The 16,510-nt window shown below is 45.8% G+C and overlaps 1 protein-coding gene across 12 annotated transcripts in view; it reads right to left on the bottom strand.

Annotated features, from left to right (window-relative positions):
- SLCO3A1 (solute carrier organic anion transporter family member 3A1) overlaps window positions 1–16,510 on the bottom strand; it is a 321,311-nt gene that overhangs the window by 14,764 nt on the left and 290,037 nt on the right. For all 12 annotated transcript variants that reach the window (XM_510602.7, XM_009429867.4, XM_003952731.4 and 9 more), the window contains 2 exons: window positions 10,470–10,645; window positions 6,625–6,689 (listed from right to left, as the gene is read on the bottom strand). In XM_510602.7, the coding sequence (XP_510602.3) occupies window positions 6,625–6,689; window positions 10,470–10,645 (241 nt within the window). The remainder of the gene's footprint in view (window positions 1–6,624; window positions 6,690–10,469; window positions 10,646–16,510) is intronic.

The following is a 16,510-nucleotide window of genomic DNA, read 5'->3' as shown; positions in this document are numbered from 1 at the left end:
CCGGGAGGCTGAGGCAGAAGAATCGCTTGAACCTGGGAGGCAGAGGTTGCAGTGAGCCAAGATCACACTATTGCACTCCATCCTGGGTGACAGACTGAGACTTGTCTCAAAAAAAAACAAAATTTCTCCACATCATCATAAGTTTTAGAGGATAATCAGGTGTGTCCAGAAGGGAGGACAAGGGGGGGGGGGGCAGGTGTACTTTAGTGTCCCCTCTGGTTTTGAGCACCTTCACTCTGTTAAGTCCTTAGTTACAAGGGAGCTTGATGATGGTGGTGTATTTCTTTAGTAACTGTGTCTTTTGAAGAAATGCTGTCTTCCCCAAAGCCTGCAAGAGCAGTTCTCTCTCTTTTTTTTTATCTTGTCTTCTCCCTATGTCCTCTGGGCAGGAACTTGTGGATGAAGCAGGTGTTAATAGGGTTCCATCACTGGGGCACTGGGAACCCACCCTGTGCTGAGGAAGGTATGTGCAGGCTCAATGCTGTTGCCCGCTATTAGAGGGAATATTAAAAGGACTAAATCTTACTATTACACTCTGGCTTAAATTGCAGCTATATGTATTTCAATGCATAAATTGCTGCACAGTTTAAGAACATTGTCTCTGTTTTCCTGAAATCTATTAACAGAGATTAAACCTCAGGGCCTTATATCTTGGCTATTTAATTTACTCTCTTAGTTGAAATGGCTGGGCCTATTTATATTCCTTGGTCTAAACTTAAAAGGTGAACTGAAAGGCTTTTGTAAGAAAAATAAGTTCAAATTCCTTTACGGGACAAAATGGAAGCTGAAAATTACGGCCACTTACATTTAAAAAGATATCTGTTTCTCTCTGGCTTACCTGCCAAGACTTGAATTCACCATGGAATCTCTATTCAACCTGGTGGAATTACTGTTATGTCCAGCACCAGCTAGAAAGGGAGATGCTGAAAAGTGTATTCTCCTGGAAGGTTTAATGAGTTCTCTGCTTCAGCAATGCCAAGAAAGAATCTGGGCTGTTTTCCAGTGATACCTGACATTTACTTTTCTTAAACTGGAGAGTCTGCAGGAGCTACTATGTTCTCCTTTCATTCCTGGACCCCTTGTTAAAGTTGGTAAGGCCCAGAGAGCTTGAATAATCTGCCACATGGTCAGGAAAGGCAGAGCTAGGCTCAAGAGCAGGTGTGACTGACTTTAGAGGGCCCATAGTAAATACTGGATGTCATCTCAGCACAGGTAAGGGTGGCAGATCATGGGTGGTGCAGGTACATCAGGAGGTGAGGTACGCTGCTGACAGAGCCAGGGCACGTGGCTGGCGCCTAACATATGTTCGCCGAATGAACAATTAAAAGTGTAGGCAAGTGGAAGGGGTCTTCGATGCATCCCACCACCGTATCTCACTCCTTCTCATCTCTCACCTGGGGCCCCTGGGCATGCTGTGCTTGCTTCTTCCAAAGCAGCATTTAACACGTTCATTTTTCCACTTGCCTATAAACTTTGGCATATGCAAGACGATGCTCACAGCAGGAACTCAACAAATGTCTGACAAGCCACATCAGGAGTGTCTAGGATGTACTTTTCCAGAGTAGTTCACAAATCACCCCAGACCAAGGACAGTCTGCTCAGGAATGACCCCTGCCTACAGAAATGCACCCCGAGGGCCTTCCCTATGCTTCTGGCTAGGCGGGCAGGCTGGAAAATTAAGAGGCAGGGTCAGTGTATGTGGGGAGTTTGTAGTGGTATTGTGGAAGCTAAGCCCATCCCTAATGACACCCTGAGACACTTGATCTATCGTGTCTTATTCTATTAAAGGCTTCTCCATAGCCTCAGTCCCGGGGGCTCCAAACCTCAGCCTCATCTTGGGCTTTCATTGCTTCTCTTTTGCTTTCACTTAGGTCGGTAGGGTTGGGGGGGTCTCAACAGGTGCTGTCTCCCTATGTGGCTCCCATCTGTCTTTACCGTTCAAACCCACTGCGTTGCTGGTGGTCAGCTTCTCACTTCAATGCTTTTGATGGGTTATCCTGCATCCTGCTAAACCTCATGCCCTGCTCACCTGCTGCTCTACCTAAAGCAGAATTCTGAATGTACATTCACTCTCCCATCTGAAACCCCCATTTGCTCCACACTGGCAACTACTCAGCCAAGTATGATTTCTCCCCTTGAAAATCAAGGCCCTCTATAACTCTTCTAACCCCACACCTTCCCCACACTTGCTTTCTTCTCCTACTGGAGCCACCAGAGGCAGGATATTGGCACCTACTTATCTGTGCACCCTGAGCAGCCCCTAGACAGCACCTTGGATGGGGAAGAGTCTCAGCGCATGTTTGTTTCCACTAATTTAATTGGGTGTAACGCCCTGGCAAGCAGTAGGCCCCAGGAACAAGATTCTAGACCAACTCAGGAGCAGAGAGTTTGCCCACAGCCCGGAGAGAAAAGGAGTAGCCAAGACACCTGCAGAAGAATAAAGGAGGATGGGCTCAATTATACCAGGAATTCTGCTATGAGTAGATCGTTCAGTTTACTCTGAATTCACTGACCCTTCTCCAGCTCAGTGTCTGTCTTCTTCCCCTACTCAACATAAACTTGTCCATGTGAGCCTTTCATTAACTCACGCTCAACATCCAGGCTCTTGACCCCTGTCCCTCTCTGGCCAGCAACACCCTGGGCTTTGTCATTGGTCAGAACTGCTCCACTTCCATAATCTCGAAGTCAGACAATGAGGCTTTGGCCACATCCTCCAGTTCTTTTTCCATTATTTATTACAACTAGTTTTCACAGTTCCTGTATCTTTTACAGTTCCTGTATCTTTGTCCTCTCTCCTTTCTCCCATCTCAGCCCTACTTTGATCATCACCCTCAGCTTCTTTGCTCCACTCTCCTGCCACACTCCTGCTTCTACTCCAGGGTGCTGGGGCCACTCCCAGAGCCCCACTGACCAGTACACCTCTGCAGCCCTGCCCTGGCCCTTTCTACCAACTCCTTGCTGTTGGTGGATAAAGCAACAAGGGAGACCGATCTCACATTCATTTCTAGCTCCTGCCCTCTTCACTTACACCCAAGCGTCTGGAAAGAGGGTCTTCCTGTTCCCCTATCCCACTTCCTCACTCTGACCCATGAGGGTGGTGCATCAAAGATGGCCCCCTCGTTGTCCAGTATGGCAGACACTGGCCACATCCACCTACTTATGTGAAAACTAATAAAATTAAAGTAGGCTACAGAAGCCACATTTCAAGTGTGCAATAGCACCTGTGGTACAGACAGAGAACATTTCCATCATCACAGAACGTTCCACTGGAGAGCGCTGGTCTACACCACTCCCAACTTGCTCTACATCCTTTCTTCCTGTCTCATAAATAATCCCCCTGTTCACCACATTACCCAAGACTTTCTTAGGGGTGGGCACTGTGGGTGCCCCTTTCTAAGACTCCAGTTCTTATGCTTCCACTCGGAGAATAATGCATAATGCAGATTCCTCCTCTTATTTCTCAACCCTACCCCTCTCCCCATCCTGCGAGCACCATCTCGGCACGAGCCTCTGTCATTCACTTCATTACAGCAGCAACTTCTTCAGCCATGTTCTTATTCTCCACATGGCAGACAAGCCCTTTCTAAAATACACAGTGGATCTTGTCACTCTCTGGTTAAAGTCCATCAGCAACTTTCATTTGCTTCCCGGGTTCAAGGGATTCTTCTGCCTCACCCTCCCGAGATAAAGGTCAAATGCAGCAACAGGGCAGAAGCCCTTCCTGACCAAGTTCCTGATCCACTACCCTCTCCAGCTCCATCTTCTTCTGTCCCCCCTTCCCCCCCAGTCTGGGCCTTCTGCAGCCCCCAAACATGCTGGGACCTTTGTTCAGCCCCGGGCTTCTAACCCTTAAGTCCTTCTCCCTGCTCATCTGTATGACTCTTACTCCTTCCCCAGGGCTGAGCATAGACATCACATCGTTTCCAAACCCACTGCTCCCATCCCAAGGCAAGATTAGGAGGCCCTTCTACATATTCCTGTTGCACCTGTGCCAACTCGAATCTTGTCACACTAACCTGTGATATCCCCATTGTATCCCCATTGCCCTTGCTAGGCTAGCAAAAAAGTTGACGATGTCACAGGATCTGATGTCTTTGCCGGCCTTCACATGAACAATAATGGTGGTTAATCTTACTGGGTCCTGCAAGAAAGGGAATTAGGCCAAATGCTAAGACTTCTTCAATGAGCTGCTTTTAACTGAAAGATGAAGCTGTGTCATAGTCTTCTAGAGCAGGGTTTTCCAGCCTCTAATTTGAGACTCATAAGGGGCAATAAAATCAATAGGGTGGGTCACAACCAACTTTTTAAAAAGCATGTAATAGACTAGAATAGAAAATGTCAGAATGTGTCATACCTATTACAGTGAGTATTTTTTCATGTTTTTTTTTTTGTTGTTGTTTCAGCTGTATCTAGGCATAGGCATGTGCGTACTGGGCCATAATGCAAAACTTGTCATCTCTTGCTCTAGATTACAGTTGCAGAAGTTGAAAAACACTATTCTAGGTAATACCTGGTTGATTATTCCTGGGGCAGACATACAGATATTGAAACTGCTTTACAGCAGTGTATGATGATTTTAACAGTATCATATGCCTCATAATGTTCACTTTTGCTTTCAACTATCCTACAATTTTCATTAACTTTTCAGAAATACCTTGCAAATTGTTTTTCATCTTGTGCTATCAAAAAAATGTTTTGCCAGTTGTGTTGAGTCCTTAGTATCTGTCTAGAGGTGCAGAGATCTCCATAGCAACTCCACAGATGAGGAGGGTGGGCTCTTACCTTCCCTGGCCAGCCCCAGAGGACTCATAAGGGCAGAGCTGAGGTCACTTACCTGGGGATGGTACATGGCTTAGAACACAATAGGTTTTCAATAAACATTAGCTTCTTGAACAAATGCATATGTGGAATGGCTTTACCACGTGCAAAAATTAGGGTCTCAATGTGCCAGTTAATATTACACATCCACCTATCGATCCACCCCACACTGCAGTGAGAGCAGGGGTAAAATATATGCAGACTGCACCCTCCCGCTGATAGGAAAAAATCAGCATGATCATAACTCTGCCTTAGTATTTCTGCATGCTACTACAGCTTCCCAGGAAGGCCCAAATGCCTCACTTTGAATTAGCGCTGAACTTGTTTTAATTGGGGCATCTTCACACCTAGAGCACTTCTCTTTTCCATGACTTAGACTTAAGACAATGCCATTTGAGTTCCCATGTATATACCAAGGAACATGGATTGATAGTGGTTGAGAGCATTCTGAGGTCTTCTACCAGGCACAGAGGGAATGATCACAGATTGATAGAAAGTTTTTGCTATAGACGGAGAAGGAAGGTGAGGAGAGACATATGCTATGTATTTGCCATTCCCCAGGGAGGACCTTAATGGATCTAAAGATTAATATTTTTCTTTCATATATTGATATATAAAAATTAATCTCATAAAAGTAACAGACATTTCATTCAAAACTTTAAAACAAATTTAGAAAATATAACCTTATTACTCAAAGATAATAGCTGATACTCTTTTGGTAACTTTTGCAATATTTTTCCATTTTATTACATTACAGACCTTTTTTTTCCCCTTCCCCCATCACATGCCCTTTCTAAGTCTATATTTTTCTTTCCAGAATTTTAAAGGGGAACATAAATCCTACTGTGATTATAGACCATAACTGATTTAACTAATTGTCTGCTGTTGGGCTTTTGGGTTGCTGCCAATTTTCCACTTTTACAAACATTTCTATAGCTAGGTATTTTTGCTTATCCATGATTATATACTTGGAATGAGGAATTTTATTTCTACTCTAAAAATACAGGTCATGGTTGTTTTCCTTTCTACATTCAGATGCCACTTAAAGTCCCCTGGGGAAGGTGACTGTCCTATTATTCAAGGAAAAAAGTTATCTTGATCTTGGCCTTAACAAAAGAATGCTCATAAAGCAACAGTGTGGTATGGCAAGAGAAAGGTAGGCATAGCTGGGAACCGGGCCCAGCGTTAGCCCAGCCAGTGCCCAGGAAGGACCTTGGGTGGTGAACCATGGACTATCTCATCTTCCTTTTGCCTATCTTAAAAACAAGAGGGTCAGACTTTATTCCTTCTTTCCATACCAAATCTGGAAAAGTGGGCCCTATAGCATGAAGGTCACATTTGCCCCATCCCAGAAATTCAAGGTAAACAAACTAAGTCAGTTTGGAAAAATTTAAAGGATGCAAAGTTTCCATTTTCAAGGCATTGTGAGAACGCCTCTCTCTCCCAGCTGGCGGCCCCATAAATGAAGCATTTCACAAGCTGCTCATGGCTTGCTTAATGAAGATGCCAAATTACACCACCAGATTTTTTTCCCCTTTGGTGCCATCTCTTTTCCTCCTTATGCCGATGAGAATTCACGGTGGCGTGAAGATAAGAGTTGGTATAAATGAGAACTTTGTGATATCCAGGCAGTGTCTGAGTTTATCTCTGGCCAAAATTTTGAGACTTAAAATTTCTTATTTACTAATAATTAAACTTCAAAGAAAAAAGAGACAGACCTAGGAAATGGGATAATTTGACTGACAGTTACTCACCTAGTAATAAGCATCCAATTCATTATTGAGGAAATAAAGAGATAATACATACCCAACAAACGAAGGAGGAGAAAAAGAACTCCCAAAGCGTAAGACTTGAGTTCAGGGCTGACTGTCCTACGTGCAAAGAGATGAAGAGAAAAAAAAACCAGATTTTTATCATTCCCCTGTAATTAACAGACTCCAGAGTCATTTGCTGCTGTCCATCAGAGCTCTTCTTTAGAAAATTACTAATAGTGTCTTTTTTTTTTTCCCCTGCCTAAAGTCTGAAAAATAACTGCAACTGTGGTGCCAAGATAAATTTAGGAATTTAACAGTGTTTTTTAATAACTGGAGCTAACCTTGTCATTCGAAGGACAGAATGTAAATTTGGTCATAAAGCCTACGTTTAAAGACATGTTGGTTTTGCTGAGATCAGGAAGCATCTTAAGTGGGTGGGGTACATGTATGGGGGGGAAAACATCAACTGAGAAAATAATTAATTCCCCTTATCCTTCACAAACAAGCTGAAACCATGAGCACCTTTACCATTCTCCAGTCATTTTGTGAAATCCACCAGATTAGCATGGTTAGACACCCTGGATGGACCATTTGGGAAATAATCCACTTAGCATGTTTCAGCACTGTGATGGTTAATACTGAGTGTCAACTTGATTGAAGGATGCAAAGTATTGATCCTGGGTGTGTCTGTGAGGGTGTTGCCACAGGAGATTAACATTTGAGTGAGTCAGTAGGGTGGGAAAGGCAGACCCAGCCTCAATCTGGGTGGGCACCGTCTAATTAGCTGCCAGCACAGCTAGAATATAAAGCAGGCAGAAAAACATGAAAAGACCAGGTGGGCCTAGGCTTCCAACCTACATCTTCCTCCCTTGCTGGACCCCTCCTGCCCTCGAACATCGGACTCCTAGTTCTTCAGTTTGGGGCCCAGACAGTACAGGTAAGTCATCCCAGGGCAGCAGGTCATGACTTTCATTGAGCGATGGGGACGTGACTCTGGCTGGTTGAGTTAGACACCAGTACAACGTCCATGATGAGTCCAGTGTCTCTGGACAGAAACACAGTCAGTACCCTTTAGAACGTGCACGTTACAAAATCCAAGTTCTTCAAAGCTATTATCAGCTCCACGTCTCCGGTTTTTGCACTTTCATTGGAAAGCACTGACTTGAAAGACACATAAATAGAGGCAAATTCTCCTTATCAAGAAAGCACGCTGGTATAATGAGTTAGAATATTTATCACCTGAAATCTGATTTCCTTTCAGCTATCATGTGTCACTAGGAACAAAGTGAGCAAGGTGCTAAGATCTCCCTTCATATCCTGTTGGGAAACTGGTTCCTATGAGAAGAAGAATCCTTCTTGGCTTGAGTCATGAAGAAACGGAGGGCTCCGTGCGAACACTATTGAAAGCTCTGGACAACGCTGGGAGGGAGTCTTAGCTCTAAACGTACTAGCTGGGTGACCTTGAGAAACTGCCTAATTACTCTCGGAGCCCAGCGTGGGGCCTAAGAGGGGCTGGGCATCAGCTTTCAACCTCGCTTCCAGATGTTCTGAGCACTGTTGTTGGGATGGTCCTGTTTGGCATGACGGTGGGTCCATTCTTCTGGGAGGGGGCAAGGGCTGGTGCACATCTGTGCCCCTGTGCCAGCCTGAGACATCTGTGATGGCAAATCAGACTAGGAAGGTGATGGAATAAAGCTGTGTCTTGGACCTCTCAATATGCACAATGCATAGCATGTGCTTCCAGCACAGCATGGGGTTATAAGCCTAGGTCATTTAGGCGACCTGTGGCTGATTAATTTAGAGGGAATCAAATATTTCCGGCAAAGCTCCAAGAGCTGTTTATCAAGCTGAGATTTGGAAGTGATTAAGAATTTCAACAAACTTTCCATGTTTGGTAGTCACCACTAGTCAGTGTCTAGAGGCTGGGTTTTTGCAGAGGAGTCGTGGGGCAAGCTAATAAGAGACTAGTCATTTTTCATGCTTCTCCGTGCCTTTAGTGTATGAATATCACAATATAACTTCACGAGAACATCTAATAATGAAAAATAAACTACTCATAAGGCAGCCACCTAAAACCTATACATGAGATCTGATGGGTTTCGTCCAAATGCATATTATAATCATCTTCTCTAAATAGTTTTAAATTCAATAGTTCATTTCATAAACACTTTCACATTCTTAAGAATTTTCATTATTCCATGGAGCTGCAGTGCCATAATTTAACTCACTATTCCAATTCAGGTTTTTCTGCTATTAGAGTTCACGTAATAAAAATTTGTCTGCATTGAGCTCTTTCTTTAATAAAAATTTGTCTGCATTGAGCTCTTTCTTTTTTTCTTGTAAAGGAGTACTTTTTTAAGATAAACGGCAAGGGGTAGGGTTACTGAATAAAAGGGTCTGAATATTTGTATGGCTCATATTGTGTTTTTGAAAGGAGTGATAGCCTTTTCCCATGCCACCAGCAATTTGTGATTTTGTCAGTTTTGCCACAGCCTTGTAAGCACTGGGTGTCAATTTTTAAAATTTATTTTTCAAACTTACTTAGTAAGTATAAAATGGTAATTTGCTATGATACCCTAATGCTCTGCACAGTCACAAGGCCTTGCTAATGACGTTCTAGGTAACATTAGTACTTGTAAAAATCCTCTTCCTTGGGAATTCATAACAAAGATGAGGAAATGTGGTTGGCAAAGTGAGAGGGAGAGAGAAGCTGGATAAAGTAGAGGTGAGGTGCATGGACACTGGGTACTTCCATGCGTTTCATTCCTACTTTTATTTCCAGCCTTTGCTATTGAATCTGTTCACTTAGATAACTGCATCCCAATAAGGCAAGTCTGTCTTTTTTTCCCCCTGAGACAGAGTCTTGCTCTGTCACCCAGGCTGGAGTGCGGTGGCATGACCTCAGCTCACTGCAACTTCCGCCTCCTGGATTCAAGCAATTCTCCTGCCTCAGCCTCCCAGGTAGCTGGGATTACAGGCATGTGCCAACACGCCCTGCTAATTTTTGTAGAGAAGAGGTTTCTCCATGTTGGCTAGGCTGGTCTCAAACCCCTGGGCTCAAGTGATCCTCCCGCCTTGGCCTCCCAAAGTGCTGGGATTACAGGCATGAGCCACCATGCCCAGCTGATGAGTCTTTGTGTAGAGTACCTTCCCCTGATTCAGATGAATGGCAGCCTATGTGTTAGTTCACTTCTGGGTTTCCAACACAAATCTAGGTAACTCTACAAATGATAAAAGTTACTCAGAATATTACTAATGGCTCATCTTTGAGGCACTTCACCTATCCCCAGGACAGGTCCCCAGAGACAGGTAACAATAGAATTTCGGTTGGCTCTCTCCAGCAACCTCTTTGTACAAGAATGGTCACTGCTCACCTGCCGTGAGCCCTGCTGCACAATAACCCGTCACGTCTCTACTGTGTTTGCACACACATGGTCTCAGTGGGTCCTGCTCCACTGCAGGAGGCAGGCAGGATCGGTCATATCACCCCCAGTTACAGATTCAGGAGCAAGTCTAGGGGGAAAGTGCCCACGGTCATATGGCTAAGCAGTGGCAGGGTGGTGGGGGCTGGGCCCTGACGCCACTTTCATTTTCCTCCAACGAGGCTGCGTCCTGTAAGGCTCAATGCAGGATCCTTTTCAAAACTGCCTGCAGGCTCTATTTCTGGGAGAACATGAAAGTGCTGTCTTCTCCCCCATGCCCTGCCTTCTTCTCTTGGTGGGAGGTCCCTATCAAACATAATTGATTCCTATCAGCCTAGAGAAGCCGCGGTCCTTGCTGTGGCCCTAGCTCGCCTGGTTCGAGAGATTCCTGTTGTCTGAAGCTCTGGTCCCTAGGAGGCCTGCAGATGAACACCAGGTGGAGAGGAGGAGAGGCGGGGCTGTGCCGAGGGCTTACCTGATGAGGATGATGACTGAGGGTGTCTGTGCCATGGCACCGATCAGGCTGCAGATACACATCACACAGAGGAAGGTGAGGAAGGCCTCTTGGCACCCAGGACTGGGGCATTTTCCAGGAACCACGGTTGCGTTCTCAGCAGGGACGGTGGTGAGGCACGCACAGCCCGTGAGATTCTGAAAGGGAAGCGTTCAGCCCTTTTATCTGGGGGTACCTCCGGTTTCCAAAGGCAAAGCCATCCATCAGCTGAATCTGTCACAGCCTAATTACACATTCTGTGGCATTCCATTAATTAGGCCTGAATAAACGAGTTAGCTTTTTTAAGGAGGCTGCAAAACACACACAAATAAAGGAATATTTACGGGGAGGAGAGCTGATTTCTCTGTCTCTTGTGTGTTTCATTTCCATTCTCAAGAATCCCTCAGTAAGCTGAACCACAGACAAATGTGTCCCCCCCAATACAATTAGAGAGGAAATTGCGCTTCCACAATATGATAAAACATTGCCAAATTAACATTGTAATTACTTGCCAATTTGTCCTCTCTTTTATGCAGTTATAATTACACTGAAGTGTATTAAAAGAAGTAAATCAGGTAACCCGCATATTGTTGCCGGTGGAGTGCCCAACACGGCACTTGGAACAAAGGCTGCAAGCTGTCACGCGTGAAGTCACCGCGTCTGCAAGGCCGGGCGAGGGACAGCTGATGGAAAGTTCTCTGGAGGCTGAGGAAGCAAAGGGGGCTAAGAGATGCAGGAGCTTGGAGCAGCTCGTGGGGAGCAGAGCTAAAACCCAACAAGATAGATACATTTATTAATATATGATCAGAGAGAAGAAAGAAAAGTGACTGCATTTCATTTGATCTTCGGGGTGGATTCTAGCCCAGCTGCCTGTTCCAGACAGGGTCCTCTCCCCCACTCACTCCAGGAATTTCTGATGGCAAAGGGAGGAGCAGGGGCTGGGAGAGGCAGTGCCCAGTGCCAAGCCAATTAACGTTCCATAATAATAGTGCAGAGGCCTTTAATGAATACAAAGTGAAAACAATCATAAATGATTCATTGCTTTTCCTTCCAGGACTGCTTGGCTTTCAGAGCACATGCCCAGGTAAATCCTCCTGAGGGTCAAATAAATCCCCTCTGGCTTTTACAGTTCTCCTCCTCTGGTCCTCCCCCTCTCCCCACAGAACACAGAGATATGGGTTTTCCGATCCCACTAAGCTATATGGGATGGTTTCAGGGGTGTCTGAAAGTGTTCATGTGCCCCAAACCCAACAGGGCCAGTCTGTATCGCTGTGTCCCCAACAGGGGCTTTTATTCATGGGGAAAGAATGGGGGCAGACGTACGCTGGGGCTCCACCCTTCCCCTCAGTGTCTGCCCAGAGCAGGTGCCTTTGTGAAGGTGGTTCAATTAGGGTACCCAGGGGCATTTACTGTAATTCCCAGAAGATCCCGAGGCCCCGCCCCTCTGTTCCTTTTCATGTACCTCTGCCTAGAGACTTTTTAGGTCTTTGTCAAAACCCAGCTCAGATACTGCCTCCCTTCTCAGAACCTCACCTCACGGGGCACATCCCAGCCTCCCTCCAAGTCCCTTTTCAAGGGTGACTCCACCCCTACAGCAGAGACCTTTACATGCCTCCTGGAGGAGACAAGAACCTCGGGACAAGACCTGTGTCTTTTGCATTCTTTCCCGAGCATCTTTTCCTAGCACAGCGCTGAGACGTAGATGAAACTAAGCATACAGCTTTAGAATACACATGAGAACGAACCTTCCTCACTTTTATTAGGAAGCAAGACTTCTCCCCAACTTTCACTTAAAATGCCACTCCTCCTCTTCCCAGGAGAGGAAACTGCCCACTCCTCCCCAGCATCACAGCCAAACTTTTCTAGCTATTTAGCTCACCACCTGAATTTCCTTTTCTCCCACGCTCTCAGCTGACTCTGACTGGCTTCTGTTTCCACACGCATGAATCCGGTGGTGCTAAGCTCTTCAGTGGGCTCCATATCCCAGGCCCACCATGCATTTTTCTCTCCCCGGAGCTCCCAGGAGCACGGGCCCCTTGCTCACTACTCATCACTCCCTTGTTTGGCTTCAAAGCTCCACTCTACCTGTTTCCCTGGTCCCCCTCTGGTCACTCGCTTTCCATCTTTGTTGCTGGTACCTTCTCCTCTTTCCCACCTGGTCTGGACTTTCTTCATCTGTACTCTTGCCCCAGCTCTCCTTCCTTCATTTTACCATCTCTGCATTTGATCACAACTCTCCCAAATTTAATCTTTAGCCCATATCCTTCCCAGACCGACTTGCTATATCCCTTCCTAAGACTCATGAGCACGGGTGAGGCATCAAAACTGCCTCCAGGAACGAGTGCCTGTGCTGGATTCTGTGCTTTCAGCGTGGCACTACTGTCCTGCCTAAGGCTGGGAAGTATCTCCCCCGAATTCGCTTTCCTGCAAGGACGGGAGCTGGACAAGAAGGAAACCTGGGAGAGACTCAGAAGGCAGGAGTTGTAGGACACCAGCATATGCCACCTTGCAGTATGCCCCTTTTGCATAAAGAATATTTTGAGCTGATTATTTTGAGAAACCACAGACACAGGCAGAACCTCTGACAACGGAAGTTACCGTTGCGTAAGGAAAATTACATTTACAAAGGAAATCTCCATTTGTAAGGGTGGTTCCTCTCTGTACCAGAGATAAAGGAATGACTGAATCCCTAGAGACTATCATCAATCTAGAAGACACTGACTTAAGCTTGCATAACAAATGTTACTCTTTTTTAAGGTGCTTTATCTGGGCATCTCCTCATAACTGGCCTTCCCCACACCCTTCTTTCTCTGTTTCCCTGGACCATGGTATTCAAGCCTGAAGTCAAAGCCACATCTTTGAGATGCTCTCATTTCTCTGGCTATCTCCTGTGTATACATCATGTATATGTGTTTCTAAACCTTTGTTTTCCTCCTGTTAATCTCTCTTTGGTTACAGGGGTCTGTCCCAACTGGGAACTGTGAAGGGTAAAGAGAAAATTATGTATTCCTCTTCTACAAAGGGAAGCTGAGGCCATTGCTCCCAGAAGGTCACATGGTCAGGCATGAGGACGGACACACAGACGCGCCCGGAAGGCGCTGACCTGTCCCAGCACTCCCGACTTTGCGCCGCCTTCTTTTCTGCCTACCCTGCTGACCAGTGGAGGCGCCATGCCCACCTCTGGTGACCTGGCTGCTGCAGGCCACGTGGCTCCCCACATCGCAGAGTGCCCATCAGATCTCCTGAGCAGCCATGCCGCACAGCTTCCTGGGATGTTCCCCTGAGCTCTGACTCACCCACCTGTGCCAGGGGCGTCTAGTGAGGAAATGTTGCTTTGCTTCTTCCTCTTACTTCAAAACACTGTTTTCCTGACAGTTACGCAGCCCCAGCCCCAGCTCCAGCTCCAAACTCCTTTCCCTCCACCTCTTGCCTTAGTAACAGCACCCTATTGACTATAAAAGTAATGACAAAAACCACAATTTTGCACCAACTTAATAGAAACCAGGAGGTAATTCTGAATCCCCCACTCACATACCTACATCAAATCCATCTTCCCCCTGACACTAAAGCTAATGAAGACAGAGACCACTGTGGCTGTATTCCCTAATTTACCCCAGCCATCCAGGACAGGGCTTGGCTCACAAGTGGGATTTTATATATATATATATATATATAATATAATATATATATTGACTAAGTGAATACCTAAGTTCTGTTCATTTTGCCATGTCCTAAATCTGTCTCAAACCCTGCCCTAGTTCAAACTACTTGCAACCATCCTTCTTTGATTACTGCAGTGGTCTGTGAGGAAAAAGATTTGGGACTGAAGTTCTTAGAACCATATGGACTCAAAGAGTAGTTAGGCATAAATGAAAAATGGGCCCCTTGTGGGTGGCTGTGGTCTTGTTTGGCTAAGTACCCCAGAAATCCCTCGATTCCAGTACCCCCACATCACATTCCTGAGTGTTCCTAAGAGGCTACATACTTGTAGCACGCAGTCTCTCAGGAATGTGATATGGGCACTGGAGTTGAGTGACTGACGCCAGAACCCTCTGAATGAGCCATGTGATCGGTGAGCTTTCTTTGGTTTAACAAGTCATCTGCAATTGCTGCCTGCGTCTTGGTCTTATTTTTGCCCATACCTAGGCTATGGCTCGATTATATTATATTTACCATAAAAGAGGAAACTGGCCTCTCTCTGCCCTAAAAAGTGTTAAATCCCTCCTGAAATGGATCCTCTGATCATGGCACTCAAGGAATGGGATAAAATGAGACATCTTTATCTCAGGCTACAGCTGGCACGGTGCCTGCACAGCCCCATCCGGGTGAGCTAAATGTGTCCATGATGTCTATGTTCATGTTAATGAGGCGAGCAGACAGCAGGGTTAAGCTGCCACAGGATTTGCAGCCGAAACAAAGGGTAGCAGTGCGTGGTTTGAATGTTTGGTGTCCCTTGACCCAAGAATCCATATGTTGAAAAATAATCACCAATGTGACGCTATTACAAGGTGGGGGGTCTTCAGGAGGTGATTAGGTCACGAGGGTAGAGGACTCATGAATGGGATTAGTGTCCTTAAAGAAGAGGCCCCAGAGAACTGCCTTGCCCCTCCCACCACGTGAAGACACAGCTAGAGGGTGCCATCTATGAACAGGAAGCAGGCCTTCATCAGACATCAGATCCATCAGCAGTTTAATCTTGGACTTCCCAGCCTCCAGAGCTGCGAGAAATGTGTTGTTTATAAGCCATACAGTTTAAAGTGTTTTGATATAGCAGCCAAAATGGGCCAAGGTAGCCCCACACTGAATAGACAGCAATGGGATGATTTAGGGTTAATGACAGAAGAAGAAAAGCCAGAGACGGGCATAAGACCAATGAAAATGTCTGTTTGTTGGTGTCCAAGAGGAAAAGCTGGAAATGGATGGATCTCTCCTAAAGGTTCTAGGCAAATCTGTATTTATTTATTCAGATTTAATTTATTCATAGCTGTGAAAGAGGCTGGGGAGGAGATGCCAGAGTGATCTGTGCAAGGACTTGGATGGGTTTCCTTTTCCATCCAATGAGTCAATCCACCAGGATGGGCTGGGTGGTCCCACACATAGGGAGCAGGCTGGGGCAGCCCTGTAACCTCTCCAGCAGGGGATCCAAGGGAAAATGCTGCAGTTGTGGTCAGATGGCAAGGGGTAGGAAGCTCCTTTATTGGGCTTGTGTGACATAAGAGCCCAGATGTGTCCAACGTTGTGCTAAGGGAGATGGGTGCATAAGGTCGTGAGGCTCTTAAGGAGGGATCTTCCACTCAGATGTCCGAGTGTGGTAGGAAGAACTGCAGATGAGGACTTAGGTAGTTTCACCTTTCCCAGAGTGCAGAGAGATGATTTCCAAAAATGGGGTTTTCAACTTTGATGTGAAGGGAAAAGGCGAAGTAGGGGATACCCCTTCAGCTGGCAGTAACTGGGCACCTACATGGGAAGCCCTATATCTGCAAATGCTTTGAGCTATAAAAAGTTTGAAAAGCTGGACATGAGAGAGCAGTCTAATTTCAGGGGATGATAAAGGCTGGGATCCTAATTCTCACCCCAAACCCCAATAGCATAGTTCTATTTGGCCAATCCAAAAAGCAGGTGTATCTTGGAATTGACCTGTAGACTCCCACGGTCTGAATGAAGTGATATGTCCCCTAATGCTTTCTCTGGCTGTCCCTAAGACAATTAACGAGTAAGAAAGCATACCAGACTTCAGATTAGTTTATGATTGCAGAATTGGCAAATGACCCCATTTTCAATCCCTATTTCAAAGGCAAAGCAGTGTCTTCCTGGTTTGCCATTCTCTGGGAAGAAATGCAGTCCCTGCTGCCTCTGGGAGACGTGAATTCTCTGCTTGGCATCCAAACTTGGGGGGTGGCGGGATCTAGCTTTACTGTCAATAAAATGTACCATGACACTTCATGTTAATAATAAGGTGGCCACTGAGCTCCCAGAACAGACCTGACAAGTTTGTTGACCCGGAGGACAGGGGGAACAGGCTT

Source organism: Pan troglodytes, chromosome 16 (genome assembly GCF_028858775.2).
Source record: "Pan troglodytes isolate AG18354 chromosome 16, NHGRI_mPanTro3-v2.0_pri, whole genome shotgun sequence".
Taxonomy (NCBI): Eukaryota; Metazoa; Chordata; class Mammalia; order Primates; family Hominidae; genus Pan; species Pan troglodytes.
Note: the sequence above shows the minus strand (reverse complement) of the source record. Positions and strands in the feature narration are given on the sequence as shown.